The 19,642-nt window shown below is 36.0% G+C and overlaps 1 protein-coding gene across 2 annotated transcripts in view; it reads left to right on the top strand.

Moving 5' to 3' along the window:
• Positions 1-19,642, top strand: part of HLCS (holocarboxylase synthetase) — a 123,064-nt gene that overhangs the window by 39,365 nt on the left and 64,057 nt on the right. For both annotated transcript variants that reach the window (XM_054165932.1, XM_054165931.1), the window contains exon 6: positions 7,930-8,201. In XM_054165932.1, coding sequence (XP_054021907.1) covers positions 7,930-8,201 — 272 coding nt within the window. The remainder of the gene's footprint in view (positions 1-7,929; positions 8,202-19,642) is intronic.

Here is a 19,642-nt window from a genome sequence, read left to right on the forward strand (position 1 = left end):
CTGATACATTTTTCATTAGTTGGTGAATTCTGACCTAGGCCCTGAAGTCTGGTTTTAGAATAGACTGCTGCACATTGGATAAATTAATTTTCTGCCTACATACAGTGCTTTGTAAAGCTGAATTTAATTTTGGATTCATATTTAGACACAGATTTATGAGCAGTTACTGGGCATGTAGACTAGGAATGGGTTGAAATCTAAGGTGCTTCACGTTCAAAGAAATGTGACTGTAGTGAAAAGGATAAAGATACCTTGCCATACTTTGCTTAAAAACTTTTCTCATTTTTAGACTAGATACTCCACATAGCAGCTGGCAAGGTGGACCCAGTTCTATATGTGAGTGTTTTTATTCACCATACTGTTGAAACGGTGCACCGATGCACCGTGTAACTGTTTATGTAACGTAATACTTGGGTTTTAAAAACACACTGAAGAGTGGAGACATAAGGAACTTAGTCACTGGAATGATCTCTCAGAAATTATTACCTTTTTCTTGCCTCTTTTGAGAAGGTATATTGCAGACTGGAGTAACTACCCAAACCACTGGAGACTCATAAAAATCCAGTTGGTTGTGAGTTTAAAAAGTTAGCAAGCCCCACCATCTTTTCTAAATGCCCTTCCATATTTTATGCAATTGGCTCATGTTTGTATCTGAGCTTAGGAAATATGAAAATATTATTAATAAAATGAAACAGATTTCCTGGTTATGTTGTATCCTGAGAATGTGTAGTAAATATTAGCCAAGGAACTATCAAAGTTCATGAGAACGTGGAATGAGAATGCACCACAGTTGTACTACAATAAAATCTTTATGAAGGTCTTTAGAGGATGGTGAAAGGAGGGAGTGGAGAATGGGGGATTTCTCTCCTTCCTATGATTTTTATACTATGAACTAAAACACCAGACATTGAAATAATGGCTATCTGAATGCTGAAGAGAGTAAGGTGGATGGACAGACTCTCCCGTGACTTAATCTGGAGGGGTGACCTCAGCTAAAATACATCTTCCTATTAGTAAAATATGCAAAACAAATGAAAATATAAGTAATCTGAAGCTAAATTAGAATCAGCCAGTGGGGTCATGAAAGGAAGCTACCTAGCTTGCCCAGTTTTTAATCTATTTTCTTGAACAAGGACTAAACTTTGAAATTAATTATAAGCAGTTAATGTGGTTTATTCTATGTATTCTATTATATATAAGCAGTTTTATGTATGCTTTTTAAAAAGGAATTTGCTTCATATATTTCAAACTAGATTTTGATTGTGCTGTAAACAGACATAGTATTTTAGTGTTCTGTTTCTTAGGTTTTGTAATAACAAACAAAAAAGACCTTCAAGCTTATTGTTAAATCTAAAAGAACCGCTGTTGAGGATTCTAGGCATTGATGTGTAGTTTGGTGATTGTTATTATGTATTAACGATGTCTGAGCAGTATTGAAATAATGACCCTCTAATGAAATATCTTAACCTGGCTGGCTGGTTTGAGACTCTGGCTTTGACTCACACAAATCAATACATCAGTGATCTACAGATTTTCAAAGCCCTGATGAACTAGTAGAAGATGTCCACTGCAACTTAATTACCAGTATAGCTGTTTTGTGAGAAGGAAGAGCAGGCCTACTCTTTGTCTCTTCTAGTTCCTCTGTCAAAGCTGTGATCACCACAAAGATTATTTTGATCTTCATCTGATCTGTCAAGGTCACATTTTTTCCCTGTATCTTTTGTGTATTTTCCAGCAGGTGTTTTGCTGCCATTTTATTTTTTTAAACATTTTTCTGTATAATGAATGAAGCATGAACAGGCTTTTAAAATGGGGTTATTAGGAAACTGTCACCTGCATCAGATCTCAACATGTGGCATTATTATAGAAAGTAAAAACACAGAAAGCAGAATCAGAAAAGCATTTTGTGTGCTTCATTAGTCAAAACTGTCTACCAAAGTGTTGCCCACTTTTGCTAATAGCTGACTTTTCCTGCTGCTGCCTTTCTAAACCACTAGCCACTGTAGACATGTTTTTTTGCTACCACTAGCCTACTGCTTACTACCACATTGGACTTCAATTTGTTTCTATTGGATTCAAGTGATGCTATGGAAGCTTTCTAGTAACTAAGTTAACACCTTTTAAACTGTTGAGCAAAGCTGTGCAACACAAAGAGAAGATGTATATATATTTTTTTTTTTTGGTAACACATACATATTTTTGTATTCTAAAACTGAAATCAGATTCCAAATGCCATGCACTTTCTATTAGAAGTTGGTCTTTTCTGTCAATGCTACTATAGAAGTCATGTGAAATATGCTTGAGATCATACCTGAAGTATATAATACTCAACTGAAAGCAGCTAATTAAGAGAGAAAAAAAAAGGGGAATGAAAAAAAAATGTTAACTATATTGGAGGTGTGATATGTATAAATGTCTTTGTGCCTTAAACGTGCTCCTCCCAAAGACTGGCACTTGGTACCTGTGCAATCTTCACTTGTTTGCAGTTAATAAACGTGTGTGTGGTTTAATCATATCAACTGATAATACATGAATCAATGCATGAACTGCAGACATTGTGAAAGTACAATGAAGCAAAAATAATAGCTGTACTTTGTTGGAATTGGTTAGGTTTTATGTAAAGGAAGGAGATAAATTGTTAAGTCATATTCTAGCTTTGTATCCTGGAAGCCAACACTTGGCTTCATGTACTCAAAAAACAACATCTGAAATAGCATATTGTAGTATAGTGACAATATTGAGTCATCAGGTAGAGCATCAGTAGTTAAAAATGTCTGGGTTTTCCTCCCAAGAAAGGAGAGACTTGATTGATATATACTGCTTGTTTGGTTTATGGCATTATATTTTTAACTTCTATTCAGTTTTGATTCCATGTTTTTAACAAAAAAACCAAACCAAAATAATTTAGGCTGTGGCTGAATTTTGTCTTGATAAAGAATTCCGTTGATACAGAGTTTAAGACCTATCATAAAAAGTTTGGTGGAACAAAGCAGCTCCCAAATCACAAAACATTAGAGGTTGGAAGGGGCGTCCAGAGATCAAGTCCAACCTCCCTGCCAAAGCAGGATCATGTAGGGTAGTCTGCACAGGAATGCATCCAGGCAGGTTTTGAATGTGTCCAGAGAAGGAGAATCTGCAACCTCACTGGGCAGCCTGTTCTGGTGTTGCTCACCCTGTGCTGGGAGGGACACTTGCATATATTTGTGTACATATGAACATGTCTATGAAAAGAAAGAAGATGCCTCAAAATTATATATCTAAAATGTAATGTAAGAAAGAAGTCTTGTATTTGGGATTATTTTAAATCATTGTAACTGAAAGTTTGTGCTCTGTGCCTAAGTCTTATTGGTTGATAGAGCCCAGGTGCAAATAAAATCTTCTCCATAAGGAGCTGTAATTTTCTGTTACTTTATACCACAACCAAGAAGGGTCCATATACAGCTGTTTTTTCTTTCTTATGTCTCCTTCTTTTCTCAGTCTCAGCTGCAAAATAAGCATTAAGGTAAAAACGAAACTAATGATTACAAAAATAAAAATATTTTCAAACAGCTAAAGAAAACTTCTGTTATGTGTCAGTTTCTTCATTCACCTGACCAAACTCCTGAAGTCATAGAAAGCAGATATTATGAAAATAAGTACAGCTTTTACTCCTTCTTTATGTTACAATTGCTGTTAAAACTTTAGTTCAATAACTTGCAGTGTCAGATCTTGCTTGATGCAGTGACCCCTAATAAACCTTTGTGCTTGTCAGTGGAGGAGATGCGTGCTACATAGTCTGCAGGAGCCTAACTTTCTTATCCTGTGAATTTTCAGAACTTCATTCAGTGACATTTTCAGTCTGACAAAATTCTGCTTGTCCAGCTGTTTGTCCTTGGCCTGGCTCAGTGAGGCTGTAACTGCTTTGAAATTTCCTCTCTCTCCATACTTCCGTCTGGGAAGATTTGAGTTGTGCTTTGGAGTGCTGAGGAAGAATTCATTAGGAACTACTCACCACGTCTCACTGTCAATTTAGTGCTTTTCCACTTTGGGTAATGGTAGGGGTTTTTGTTGGTGTTTGTTTTGTGTGTTGGTTTTGGGGTTTTTTTTTGGTGTTTGTGGTGTTTTGTTTGGGTTTTTTTTGGTTTTGGCTTTGTTTTACAGTGCATTGAAAACACATTTGTGCTTTTACCACTTGAAGTATAGGTAGAAAAATTTGCTTGTAAACACAGAATTTGTAGTTGAGCATTTTAACTGTGAAAAGCTGATGAACTCCCTTGTTGGCAAGTAGTTTGGTTGACATGTCAAATTTCATTCTTACTTTCAGAAAGAAGGCAGTGTCTTGGCTCTAGAGAATGTACACATAAAATGTGATTTGAAAAATGAACAGTTTTATAGGAAATTGAATTTAGTTTGGCTCGGTTCCAAAACTGATGCAATAATGATAAATAACAATTTCAGAGTATATTTTTAGTACCTGTATCTCTGTGAGGAGGAAAGACTGAGAAACACTGGGGCTGTTGAGCCTGGAGAAAGAGAAGCTCGAGAGGGGATCTTCTCAATGTTTACGAATACCTTAAGGGTACGTGCCAAGAAGGGGCCAGTCCCTTTTCACTTGTGCCCAGTGCTGGGATGAGGGGCTAATGGGTACAAGCTGGAACATAGAAAGCTCTGCCTCAACATAAGGAAAAACTTTGTTACTGTGAGGGTGATGGAGCACTGAAACAGGCTGGCCAGAGAGCTTGTGGAGACTTTCAAAACCCACCTGGATGTCTTCCTGTGTGGCCTGCCCCATTTGATCTTGCTTTGGCAGAGGGATTGGTTTTGATGATTTCAAGAAGTCCTTTCCAGCCTCTACCATGCTGTGGTTCTGTGATTATATTTACAAAGGAAAATATGTGTAATACAGATTTTAGTATGATTGTATGTCAAAGTAGCTGCAGATACTGTTGGTGGTGCCTGAATAGCTAACAGCTATGGCATTTTGATTGGGTACTTAATCAAAACTTATACCTGCATATTTAGGATTTTGATTATGGTCAGGGTAGCAGTGGCCAGGAATTTGGGTATTGTCTTACCTTGGTGCCTTGCTTGACACACCTGATGTGTTCCCAGAGGTGTGGAAGGTCAGACAAGTCCTGAACCAACACTTTTCATTTCAATGGCCACCAGAGGTTGCTGCAGAACGGCGGACGCTGGCAGGGATTGGTTTTGAATTCTTAGCTGCATCCTGAATTTAGCAACAAATTGCACAGTTCGGGTTCTGATGTGATTATATTCATTTTAAATGGAGTTGAAGCAGAGGTTAACCTTGACTCCTTATATATGTTTATTTCATTACAGAAAAATACTTCTCTGTGTGCCAGTATAATTGTGGGGATCAAAATACATGGGTTCAGCATCCGTGTTTCTTTGACTTCCTGTGAAGGAGGTTCTTAGACTGAAGATGAATTTTTCTAGTGTGTGCTAGGCTGGCACATAAAACTTTGCTTTGTTAAAAATACAAAAACATTGGATTGAATTTTTAAGAATTCACTGGTTTTCTTGATTATGTGTTATTTATTATGTTATTGATCGGTTCAGTAAAAATACGGACATTATGAGAAAAGTTAACTTCGGAATTATACACATGTAGCAGTTCTTAAATGGTTCAAGTGTGCATTAGAAACAAGAAAATTAAATCAAGAAGTAAGCCTTAAAAACTTAGGGGGGGAAACACCTGGAAGAATATACTCAGGAGGACAAATGGTAGGTATTGTGTGGTATATTTGTACCAATTTAGTGTTACACATGAATATATGCTATTTCAATCTTTTCAGACAGTATGCTGTGGCAAAAGTACAGCAGACTTTATGATGCATAGCAGCAAGCACTTTCATTGTTTAGAATGTAATATTACTTTAACCACTTTTTTTTTTTACCATAGTGCCTGTTTCTCTAAGTCTGTAAACCTATCCCTATGTGAGTTAAAATTATGTTTTGTATCTAGGATGTGCATGCTCAATTATGCTAAACGAATTTATGTGTTTGGAAAGCAATGGGCAAACACACTTTCTGATTAGGCACATTTTTTTTCATATGATCTCTGACAGGAATGAAAGCTATAATGTTCTTAAATATCAGTTGCAGCTAATAAGTTATTCTCTGTGTGTGTGAAACAAGTAGGATAGTGCACAAATAACTTAGCAGCAGTCTGTCAAAGCTATGATATTACGCTAAGTGAAGATAAAAGTACTTCATGCAGATCAAGTCAAAGAAATGCCTATAAAACCTTTAATGCCACATCATCAGTTACGATGCATAATTTTTCTGTAACTAAAATTTAGCTACTGAGTCACTCTTAGATCCTCCTGGGGCTTAGAGAAGTTACTGCCTGATTGTATTTGGAAATAGACTATTCCTTTCTTCTTATAATGATCTGCTACCCATTCTATAAGGCTGCAAACCAGTAAGTCCGCTGATATTCAGCATACAAAGAACATCACACAAGAAGCAGTGACCCCGTGAAACCTGAGAATGTAATTTCTGAGGATGGAAAATCTATAGGAAGGTGTTAGGAACAGAACCACTTTTCTCCTTCCTTCTTAATATGTAACAATGGGACTTGGAAAATTGGAATAATTCCATGGATAGATAACTATTTTTAGGAACTTTGGGTTTTAAAGAGTTGGCTTGGAGCTCACAGACGTCTTGTTCAAGGGCAAGAGAGCTTAGCCCTGTCTCAGCACTCATGTAGGAAATGCTTGTGTTCTGGTTCCCAGATGCAGTGATGGGAGGATGAGGTATATGTGTGGTCAAAAGGTTTTTGTTTTAAAGTCAAATGTTTTCCTCTTAAAAATGTAAGGGCAAGAATCACTTGTACATGGTTTTCACTAAAATAGAAAACACAATTTTTTTGTTGCATATATCACATAGAAGACATTTTTACTTTAGAAGGAGAGCTCCTTCAAATTTAAGCTATATGCTCAGCAAAAAGAAGTCCCTGCATCTGTGTTCATGGGCTGTTAACTTAGAATCTCTAAAGACATGGTAGATGTGTCATATCAAATCTCTCAAAATAGAATTAGATATCTCTAGAAAGAGCTCTGTGAATTTGTAGTAGTTATTTCAGAGAGTCACTAGGAAAGCAATAATGTCAGTAATTCATCTCTTTGTGTTAAAAAAAAAAGAAAGAGTATTTCTAGATAACCTAAAATAAAGGAGAGAAAAATGTGTGTATATGGATATTTCACATCTAAAATCTTTTGCACAAAAATGTGTGCTAACTGTGCCATTGACTAAGGACAAGGAAAACAGAGCACACATAAAATTGCATTTTGAACATTGGTAGAATTTTCCCACTTGTGTGCATTCTTGACTTACATGCTTCTCTTTTAGCTAGCTGATTAACAGCCACTGTTGTCTATATTTAAAGTAAGAATAGCAGAGCTTCCTGTTAGCTGAAGGTGTGAGCCCTATAGCAGGTATTCTGCTAAGAAACCAGTAAATGTTTTTCTTAGCTGCTGCTTTATCCTTCAAATCAAGTCTTCCAGCAAAGAAACAGCATGCTGAAAAGCCCACGTAATAGATGAATATGTGCCCTCCATACTTCAGCGTTTAGAAGCATGACAAACGCAGTTCTAGGGAAAGATTAAGCCTAATTAATCTGCTAAAGAGCGTGATCTCAGCTCTAGGAAGACACTACCAAGTAGTCACAGTATCACAGTATCACTAAGGTGGGAAGAGACCTCAAAGACCATTGAGTCCAACCTGTTAAGACAGGGTGGATTAGAACAAGCAGCAGAAGTTGATCCTTGAAGAAGAAATGTAGTTAATTTTCCTATTTTGAAGTAGAAGATAACTGCTGAATATTAATATGCAATTAAAATGCAATGTTCTATAAAGAACAGTTGCATGCCTTCACATGTGGTGGTTTGTATTTCTATGCCTGATTTTTATTTCCCTTGCCCACAGGAAATCCATCTTGCTTTTCTGAAATGGCTTGAGGGAAATGTAGATGCTGAAGGATTAAGAACATCCAGCAAGGTGTCCCTTAAATTTGTTTCATCCCATGAATCAAAAATGGAGATCACTCCATCTCTCATGCCAGTCATCACTGAGATGGGAAGCTTCTCATCAGAACATTTCAGCCTGAGGACATATCAAGAGAATCTTCAAACAAAGAAGCTTGGAAAGATTCTTCTTTTTACTGAAGTTACCACCACAACAATGAATCTTCTAGATGGGTAAGACAGTGATCTAGACGATAACAAATAAGCTGTCTGGTATGGAATTCACAATTGCAGTAGCATGTGAAGTTCAGAAAGAAACTCCTTCCTCTTTGGTTTATTTGTTGACTACAAGCTAGCCGCAGTAAAACAAAACAAACAAAAAAAGCCCAAACCAAACAAAAACAACAAACAAAACCCCAGAACCAGCTGAACACAAAATCCCCACATCACCCAGAGCCTGGTGATCTTGTAGATAAGACACAAAATAGATGTCTTTGTGTTCACAGAATATTTATTGACAATGTACAAACACCAAGCGATAGCAGATGTGAAAATCTGAGTATGACAGCTTTGTACTTGGCAGTGGAGTTTTTTCCTCTTGCAAAGCATAAGCATCACCAGAGCAACGCTTAAGCTGTTAAATATGCATGTGTAGGAGATTATATGCATTTTCTAGCGCAAGTTACTTGCTAAGCTAGTTACTTGATGAAAGTAACACCAAGTAGATTGTGGGCTTAATTTTAACATTACTCTTTTCTCTCATTCCTTTTACTGAATATTTCTCTAAAATGCTCTTTAGTGGTTTCTTTGGGGTTTTTTACACGTTGCTTAGGTTTGCGCTAAACATTCTTTCATCATCACACAGATGACCCTTGTGAATGAGTTGTGGGATACTTTTGAGAAGGTACTTAATTAGAGTTTTGAACAGGATTAAACAATATGAAAATCACAGTTACTAAATCTTAGCTTGGAGTCTATGTACAAAGACTATACTGTTATGTTTCATGAAATAGTCTGATGGAAAAAAACTGTCTTTGGGACGTTGTTGCTCCTCAGGACAGATTATTCTCTGTGTGTAGCTATAACTTTTCTTGGCAGCTACTTTTGAGTATCAGTGTTAAATTCTCTGCAGAAATTGCAGATGAATTTTTCTGTTTAAAATAGCCTCAGGAATTTTGTTTCAGACTTCTTTTTAATCAGCATCATCAGTTAAATAATCTTGAATGTAATTGTAACTACATAGCTGACCACCAATAATAGCTGTAGTTCTCAGCTCAGTATACATTACAGGTATACCTTCTTGCAAGTAATAAAGGTGATTTGGTTTAGAATATATGCACAGAAATTCTGTTGACGAGGATGCATTACAGCAGTATTAAAGCAAATCAGGAATTAAAAAATTGCATTTTGTGCTAAAATACTGCAGTATAGAGACTGTCAGAATCAAATACTTTCAGCATCTCTTGCACCCCATCACGCTGATTTCTGCAGCCTTTTGTTTCTCACTCTCCAGATGAGTTTTGAGAGAGCCATTCTTGCTTTTTAGGTCTTCTAAGGCAATTTTTACAGTCCTCTGGAGGCTTTTGTCACTGTGCTGTTGCTGTGCTGTTCCACTTCTAGAAATTTAAGCAGCTTCTCATTTTCTTTTCTCAAGCTTTTAATCACCTGTGGGGCAGCTAGATGCTCCTTTTCTGAGCTTTGTAGGCTGCTGGTTAACTGTTGCTGAATGTTAAGCAATTTTTCTCTTTTGAATTGTGCTTGTTTTAAAAAAAAATCCAAAGCATTCCCTGTGTGTGCATCTGGATTCTCATGGATGTGCATTAAAAAAAAAAAGGTGCTAAGTTTGTGACTCCCCTTCCCCGAGATCTACACCCTTGTCTTACTACAGAGGTTTTTGGGCATAGGCAGATGTGTTAGCTCAAGAAGAGAGTACAAAGAAAAGATTTATTTTATAGGAGCATTTGTAGCATTTGGTTCTTCATATTCAGTGCTCACAGTATGTTCAGCCTGCTGGATTAAAAGCAGTATGATGAAGACACCACCAAAATGATTATGAGGGCAAGACCTTTCTTCTGTGACAAGTTGGTTTTGATACATGTTCTCAGTAACATCTCACACATCTCAGTAAGTTAAAGTTCAGAGTTTTGTGAATTTATTTACATACCACAAACTGAATAAAATAATGTCTGGCCAATTTATATATGATTATATTATCAAGAAAGGCAAGGGAGCTAATAGGAGTGATCTTGGTTTTTCAATGATAGTAAAACTTTTGCTCTCTTGCGTTTAAAGTGCTGTACCTGCAGAGTGGTCCGCACTCAGGTTGATTTTTTTACATTCAGTAGTCCAAATGTAATGAAGTATTTAGAGATGTAGGTACTCAAGATTTCCCTCACCATGATGCAGCTTGAGTAGTTAGTTTTCAGGTAAGACATACACTAGAAGTCCTGGCTCTATGCAGTTTATACCGGGGAGATTATAATTTGAACAATTAAGTTTATCTTGAAAGGCCTTTGTTTTAACAAGTTAAAATATTTTCCTGAAGTATTATGCTTGATATATATTGTAAATAATTTGTTGTCATGAATAATAAAATGGTGTAATACCTTGAGACTTCACAGATAATAACATTTCACGAAGCACTAGAAATCGATGCAAATGCCTGTTAGGCAGTTTTTTATTGAAGGAAAAAGTTGTCAAGTTCTTAAGATACTTCCAAAAGAAGCAATATGAATTTGTTAGGATATGCGTATGACACTTTTTTCTAGTTGTCAGTTCTGAATTAAAGGCAAACTTATCTTTGAACAAAAATGATAGTTTTTTGTGTGTGTGAACAGGAAAAAGGTACCTATTGATCATCTGTGATTCCCATTTGTGAATACCATGTGTATATAAGCAGTAAGCACTTGTTGTGTGATAGGGTCTCTCAATGTTTTCCAAGTTTGTAGTGGTTGAAAATATGATGCAAACACCTCAAGAGCTTAGTGTGATTAGTAGTAAATTTAGTTAGTAAACTTTAGGTAAATTCAGTATTTAACTTCGATGACTTTAGATTTTTTTTGTATGTGTGTGTATGCTTTTCCTACCAATTGAATGTCAAACTTCTGTTTCTCTTCCTTTCTACCTCCCCAAACCTTCATACCCCCAAAAAATTAAGATGTGGAAGGAGAAAGTGGGCTGGAACTAATTTAATGGCTGAGCAACCTCACAGTAGAGAAACAGCCGGAGCCTAATAGGGGTCTTTGTGTGCATTTCCACCCTGGCTGGTAATGTGCCAGTCAAAAGTCAAGCAAGAGAAACAGGTGGAAACTATTAGACCTGTCATAAAGTTTGAAAAATTGATTCTGGAGGCTAAGTGAATAGATTGAACTTGACAGTGTTGTCCTAAAGATTCTAAGGAAAAGTTCTGTGGTTTAATTTGGGATCCCTTGATTGTTCATTAGCTCTCCAGATGGCAGCTCTTGGAGGTTTGAGTATTAATGTACACACTGTATTATCACTGACATACATCTATGTGCCCTAAGGTAAGAAGTGAAGTGTGAATTCACCTGTAGGTATCTAAAATTAAATGACATTAGTCCACTTGTAAACTAAAGATTTGTTTAAACATGGCATAGTTTTAAATGCTCAATATTGATGTTATGATTTCATGTTAAAAGCTTTATTTGAATGATTTGAAGCCATTTTCAAAAGCATTTCTGTTTTTATTTCTTTAACTCAAATTTAAAATCCTCACTAAAGATTCTCCCCCCCCCCTCCTGCCCCCCACCAAAGGAAATTATTTCTGTAAGTTTCATTTCAGAAACCTGGTCTTCAAAGATATTTACACCAAGACCATCTGAACAGGTTAACTTTACAGGAGGCAGTTTCTCAGTCTCCTCTACTCAGAGTATTAAACTATTATTTTTGAGGATGCATTTGGTATATTGCTACAAGTTTTACATTGTAGAGACATAGTTATTATACTTACAAGAGTTGAGGTCAGTGAAGAATCACAGAATCACCAAGGTTGGAAGAGACCTCAAAGATCATCAAGAAGTAGCACTAATTGGCTGCAATGGTTTCACAGGCATTTCATTTAAAAATGAATTAATTAGATACACATTTTTAGCTTTATTCTTTAACTTATAAACTATTTTAATGTTTTATTGGCAGAAGGTTTGATGATACATTATTAAGCCAGAATGGGATATATTCTATAGGCAGTGCCATTGTGGACCCCTTTCCCCCAGTAATTAAGAAACACAAATTGCCATTTTTATGAAGAGTTTGACACCAAAATGGTGGATTTTAGTGGAGATGGGATGTGGAATGAAAGTGCTTTAATAATTGCTGAGTGGGATATTTAAGTAAAATGTCAGCTTACAATGCACAAGCATTTAAAAGTTTTGAAAAATCAAATCCATTATCGTTGGTGCCATTTTAGTTGTTTGGTGGTTTGGGGTTTTCTTTTGTAGTGCTTTCCTAGATTTGGATTGAGGTTTTTTAGGGTTGTACTACAGATCTAATTATGGAAAGTGAGCGTTAAGACTAGCTCCTTTTCAGACTGTTGTTTTAGTTGTATTCATGTTGCATGATGACCTAGTGAGAAGCAAGAGTAGTTGCGGGAGGTCAGAGACACAAACAAGCTGAAATTGGCAAACTGTATTATGTACTTAGTAATTTTTATTATTTTTTTTTTCAAATCCTTGTGATGTTTTACTCTATGCAAACACAGCAGCTTCGTGTTTAATAATTCTGTGCACCTCAATGATCTTTGTTTTTTTTTAAACTAAATGAGCTAAGTTGTGGGGAGTGGTTTATAATGTCATAGGTGGAGGTTTGGCTTTGATGCAGCCTTTGCAAAATGCATCATAGAGTCACAGCACTTGTTCTCTTTCTGTCATCAGGTGTACCTGTTGAAAGCCTCCTCTCTCATCTGTTTGCCTCAGAATTACACTAGGACTCTAACTACAAGCCAGAATTATTCTTCTTACAACTGTTGGCTCAACTTGATCAACCATTTTCTGCTTTTTCTGTTCACTGCTTTTAGTATTTCTTTAGCTAGTTATGTCTTATAATATAGGCTCAGGTTGGTGGAGGAGGCTGTTTTGCTGCATCACTGCCCTAATGCATTACTCTCCTGAGGATGTATGGGGTTGTTGGAGGAAAAAGTCTTTCAAGAGCAGTCTTTGTCTTTTAGCATGGTGTGACTATCCCTGTACATTAATAGTCTGCTAGAAATAAATGTTTTATTACCAACATTAACAGCTTGTAAAAATTAATCCCCTATGCCCTTCTCCTTCAAAAATGCATGTTGAAGATCTGAAAAATATCATGGTGGACAGGAAGGATGCATTTATTTCAGGAAAGAGACGTTGCAGCTGGAGGTTTAAATCATAGAGGATTATAAATTGGTCAGTTGCATTTAAATGGTGAGTGTATTTTATGTATTAACTTTTCTACTGATCCATAACCAAAATTCTGTTGCCAGTTTTTATAGTGAGTACTTCTTTGTGCAGAAAGCTCTCACAGTAGTTCATGTTTCTTTTAAAAGCTTAGGTCCCTTGGTTATACTGTCTGTTAAAACTGTAGTCTGAGCTAGGAATGCTTTGCGTGATGAACATCTAGCCGAAAAACTGAAGTTGGATACTAGCGATGACGCTTTTTAAAACATTTTATGTGTTTACTCTACATCCCTCTTGTTTAATTTATCCTTGTTATAGTATTATCTTCCTTCATTCTTAGAAGGAATAGTTTGGGTTACTAGCTTTTAAGAGTTTTATGAAGGAGTTTTTATTCTCCAAAGTAGAAATTTAGTGTTTTGGAGTAGCTGCATACTTGCGCGTTTTCCTCAAGGGTTATTTTATATTCAGTATTTGTTGCCTGCCTTTTGTTGTTACGGATTAGCTCAAATAACAAAACATGTTTGTTTCCTTTAAATCAAATTAAATCAATTTCAACAGTATTTTTTGCTAATTGAGTTTTAAATGTATCATATTTCATACTTTAGTCCTCTGTTCACTTATTACTAGTATTTTATAGCATCCAGTGTTAGAGAAAGTTGTCCTTCAGACTGATAACAAAAGATCACACAAGAATTTCTGTAATACAGCCAAGAGTCTGTTCCCTTCCTTGCCTGTAGAAAGGGAGGAATTTGGAAGGTTTTGGCACTGATTTGGTTCTGTGCCATTCCCAGACTCTTCTCTGCAATACCATTTTTCATTACATGCTTGCTGAAAGATTTCTGTATTAGGATTTGTCATCTCCTTTGTGTCAATTTTCCGTGCCTTTCTTTCCACCTGTTGTGAACGGTTCTTGAGGGCACTGAACAATTAGGTCCCTATTTTCCTGTCACGCACCTTGTGCGTCTGATTTTTCATGGAATTGAAGGCAAAATATGTTCCTTTTCATTTTTTGTTATGTAAAATCAGTAGATTTTCTTCCCGTTAACGAAGTGGGCCCCCCACTTGCATGGTTTCTGTCCGTGCAGGGGGATGTTTGGCATTCCCAAAGGGAATTGAGTCATAAAAAAAAGATACCCGTTTTGCAGAGCAATTAACCCACGTTGAACTCTTATAGTATATTGTATTACCCTGCTGCTGGAAGTTCCTGAACAATCCACATTGTCGTCTGTAGCCTTGGAGCACTCATCCTTCGTTACATGTGAGAGGAAACCTTGTAAGACTGCACAGTTAAAACGAGAGCTGAAGAATGGAAGTGGAAGGGTTTTGGTTATATTTTGCTGTTTTCATGCACACATTTTGAAACAGACTTTTCATATTAAGATAAGAAAATTCAATGCTGAAGTTACAAATCATCACCTTTTTTATTTTTTGAAGAGGAGGATTAAATTTGAAAAGTGTACATGTAGTAGAATGTAATATATAATGTATTGTTATAGACAATGACAATATTAATTGATATGTAGTAGAATATAATACAGTAATATATAATGTATTGTTACAGATAATGTCAATATTAATTGCAACGTATGCCATATCTATTATTGTTATTCATTTGTCAACTCCATGACTGTCAGGTCTGCCTTTGAATTTCAATTTTTATTTAGTAAAAATTAAATGTTGCTGAAGGTTAAACTACCCAGAAGCACCTACAAATTAATGTTTGCACCTCGCTGAGAAAGATATTTCATGATTTTCAATCGTCATTTTGTAGCATATTGTTAAGTGTAGCAGTGTGAGTTCTGTGGTATCCGTGTGAACACATATCAGGTAGGGCTTTCCTTCTGTTCATCAAATACCTTTCTGTGTTCTGGGAAACCTGCACCTTATCGCCACCAATCCAACCTCACACCAGAAGACAGCCTCTATTGAAGTCATGTACTTATGGTAGTAGGTTAAAAACATTCAAAGAGAAGGAATAACTCAGTCTAGGACATGACCCATTGATGTAAAAAGGGGAAAGTTGAGACATAGTAAAATTAGGTATGCTGAAAATCTCTTCAGATGAAACAAACTCCCTATCTCCCTAATTAACTTCATTGAGTAGCTTGCAGCTTGGACAAGTCATGGGTCTGCATTTTCCCCCATACTTTTTTTATGTTGTATTCATTAGACTAGTAAAAAAATAAATTGAACAAATTATTATTACTTGATAATGTGTTTGATTAACAGGTTGCTCACATTGTGAGAGGCTGAGGAAACTCCAGTAAGTAGTAAAGAATCCACTTGACTGTGCACTGCACCTTTCTTTGTTTTGTTTGTTTCTGTTTTCTCAGAAACTGGAAATTCTGGAGAGGAAGCAGAGCCCAGTATGTGTTGCTTTGGCAACTCCTTTTGGAATTACACTTTCTTTAAGTGATTCATAGGGCCTACCTCAGCTTTGGAATTATATCTAGAGTAATTTTGGTCTGATTTTTATGAAGCTGACAGGAAGAATTGCTATTGTCAGCCATGGAGACAAACATGCTGCCTACTGGATTTTGACTTTTAACTACTTTTATTTGAAACTATGACAAAGCTCTGAACGCTGAGCTACAACTAAGTGCAGTCACACAAAGCCTGACTTACTCTTCGGAGATGCCAATTTCTCATTCTGACTCCACAGGGAGAAGAATGTAATCCAGTTTATTAAAAACTCCAGGTGAGATCATGGCTTTCAGTTTCCATTTTGCACATCTTCATCTCTTTGCCTATGTTAGGAAAAAAAAAAAAAAAAGAAAAAGAAGGAAAAGAGATTAGATTTACAACAGTATTGGAGCTAAGGAACTAAGGAAGGAGCTAAGGAACTTATGTCATGACTGTTTAGGAAAGTTTAGACAGCACCTGTTCCAATGTTATTAAGAATAAATACACATTTTTTTTTTGTTTCTTATGCTGACAGTCAGAAGGTAGTAATTTAATTTCAGAATAATTCCTTCACTGTTTTCAGAACACGAAAAACTTTCAAAACTTGTGTAATTTCTAACTTAAGCAGTAAATGAAGAAAATCCCACAGAATCTGAATTCTTTACCGAAATCCCCCTGGGCTAATCTATTTTCACATATACTCCTAGTTAAAATATTTTAAGAATCTGTTTGTATTCAGTTGAAGGCTTGCATTTATCACACCTCATATCATTTAGCCTAAAATGCTGTGGCCTGGAGAATGGTGTGTAAAAAAGGGGGAGGGGGGGAAAAAAAAAAGAGGGGAAAAAAAGGTGAGGTTCTCCCACTGCAGCTTTGTAATCCCCAGGATTGCTATAAAACACTGTACCTCATGTTAGTTTCAAAAGAATTTATTGGCATTGTTCATGTTGCTTAACTGTTAAACGTGGATGAACTTCCAAATGGCTTTTTTAAGCTCGAACTGACACTGTTTTTACTGATGGTCTCATCTTACATCAAAATCCCAGAAATGTTTTTAAGGATTCTTTGCAAATACAAAGTTTCTATGGTACGTTGCATTAAGCAGTGGTGGAATACAGTTATAAACTGTCCTATAGACATTTTTAATTTGATCTGTGTTTGAATGGATCATCAGTCTCTCCATTCATGTAGGAAGAAGCATACTGAACAGGAAACAGGAGGAGAAAAATAAGTAGGGAAATGGAGCTTGAGGCGCAAGAAAGATGAAGTGAGGGCATTTGAGAGGAACAAATATTATCTGTATTTATTGAATATTTCTTTAGCAAATCTGTGAAGAGGAAGGTAAAAGAAGCAAGATGTAAGAAGACAGCAGTATTAATTGGGGAAAAAGCTACGTGTTGTCTGAGTGCTTAGCAAACCAGTCCCTAATCAAACCCCCAGTACTCACTTGTTCAAGTGGCAAATTGTCTCCTGAAAGATAATTTACCTAATGTTTGGCTTTGATTTCTTCTGAAGTCATAATTCTTGTGTAATAACTCCACTTAAGAATGTGATGATTCCATTTGTAATTTGGCTTTGCTTGAAAATTGGGGAGTGTGAAGAAAGGGGGGCACTTCGTTATTTTGAGTCTAAGTAGTAATTTTGATTGCAGTCATAACTGAATCTGCAAATTGTGATGTGCTATGTTTATTTTTAGTCATCCTTTTAATCTTTCCTACTAGCCTAATAATGTTTGAGTACCTAATCAGAATGCCATAAATTGTTCATAATTCATGCTTTAAATATGAGGTTCACAATGTATTACATTGGTCTTTTTACATATTGTATAATACATTAAATTACATGTTATGGAGCAGTAGAAAAACTTCTGAATTAATTCCACCTGCCTGCAATTCTTTCTACCCATTAAGTTGTTATATTTATACAAATCCTTGGATAGGCAGTTGGAATTCCATTCACCTGTTTCTAAGCCCCCAAAACTTACTGGTAGACTTTGATAGGCTTTGGGCTTAGTGAAAAGAAGAGAGTCATATTTTTATACAACTACATAATTTTTCAGCTAAAATATTTCACCTATATATAATCAGTTGCTTTAAACTGAAGGCTTTTTCTTATATGTCTTGAGGAGAAACTAATTTGGTCTTGCAAATTAATTGCTGCAGAACCAGCTTCCTTTTAGGGATGTGTATTAGTTCAATATGATCATTGCAGTGAAACTAAGATGTGTGAACAGTGAAGGAATGATATGCAAGTAATGCTTTAGTGGCTAAAAATTATACTTCACTTTGCTGGAGTAAACTAGGACTTGATGTCCTCAGGACAAATAGTTGTTTAATATACTGTAAGTGGGTATAAAACAGGCTTACAAGCTGGTTTAAAACTGTTTATTACTGGCAATGGATATAACTCTCTGATGAAGTACTGATTTTGTAGGAAAATGTCTTTTTTTTCCCCCCCCTTGTTGAATACAGACACTCATCCCACCCATAGGAGAAGGAAAAAATTTGCTCTCTGTTTTCTTAGGTTTGTGCTACTGGCTTCTGAAACAGATTTTCTTGTCAAGATATTACATTTAGGAAGTAATACATAAGAATGCTTATATGGTCTTAAGCCATCTGTCAAGCTTCCCTGAAAGAACAAAATAGTTTAAAAATACAGTCCACAGATGCAGGGGAAAAAAATAATTTACATCTTTTTAAGTTTCAAGACTGGAAATTAGATAAAGAGTTCTCACTCAAGTCATGATTTATTTGCAAAAGATAATGTGTGTACATTATATATGGAAGTGTGGTACCAGATGTGAGATACAAAGGAAATTGCTGGTGGCCATCTGCTTTATTCCACATTTAAAATCTTGTGTGGTAGTTGATGTCATGTAGAATTCACGTGTTAGGGAATAATATTAAGTTAGTAGGCTATGTCAGGATTCTAAGGATTGATGCTTGATGAATGTTTAATATTTTCCATCACAATTTATCTGTCTGAAAATAAGAGGAGTGAAATAATCACCTTTTGCCAAAGTTTTTGGAAAGCAGCTGTGAGTGGCTTGAATATTTCTTGTGGTAGTCAGACACCACAACATTTTTAATGGGAAGGTGTTTGAAAGTCAGTAAAGCACTGTGACTTCCACTTACTTGCCTGTTGTTTTTTTTCTATCTTTGCATCCACTTTCTGCCACCATTCAGTTGAAACTAAGGAAGGAAGATGTCCTTGTGCACCATAGTATTAAACCACCATGCTATTAAACCTCAAGTAGTAAAGAATGCTTACCCTAAGAGGCTTCTTGCCTTTAAGAATTAATGACAATTAAAAATTCTTGGACTAGCAGGCTGAAATGCCTGCAGTATGGAAATCTTAAGCCTAGGAAACTATATTCAGGCACAGAATATCGCTTTTGCAGTGTATTTAAAAGGTATTGCTGATCTTGTCCCTAGGAACTGAAGTTTGTTTGATTAACTCAGATTTCCACAGAGCCATGTGCTGCAGCCACAGAGATGGAAATGGATTACAGAATGTATTGTCATAGATATTTCAGTGCATGCCATATTCCTAAGGGCTTTTTAACCCTTCTGACAGAGCAAGATGACGAGTTATTTTGCTTAACAGCCAAATGTGGCTTTCACAGCACAAAAAACTGTATTATAAAATTGATTTATTTGACTTAGTAACTTCTCTAAGCAGTTATAACTTCAGGTATACATAATATATAAAGACCTTCTAGGCAAATTTATTCTATCTCATAATCTCTGTTATAAACAAGGATTGCAAATTCATGCCAATGTTTTGGGGAAAACAAAAATTCTGCTTATATTATATTTATTTCTATTGCCAGTAGTTTCCTCAAATACTTCCAATATTTTGCTGCTCTCAGTGATTTTTTTGTTC

The sequence above is a fragment of the Dryobates pubescens genome, chromosome 12, assembly GCF_014839835.1.
Source record: "Dryobates pubescens isolate bDryPub1 chromosome 12, bDryPub1.pri, whole genome shotgun sequence".
NCBI classification, from domain to species: Eukaryota; Metazoa; Chordata; class Aves; order Piciformes; family Picidae; genus Dryobates; species Dryobates pubescens.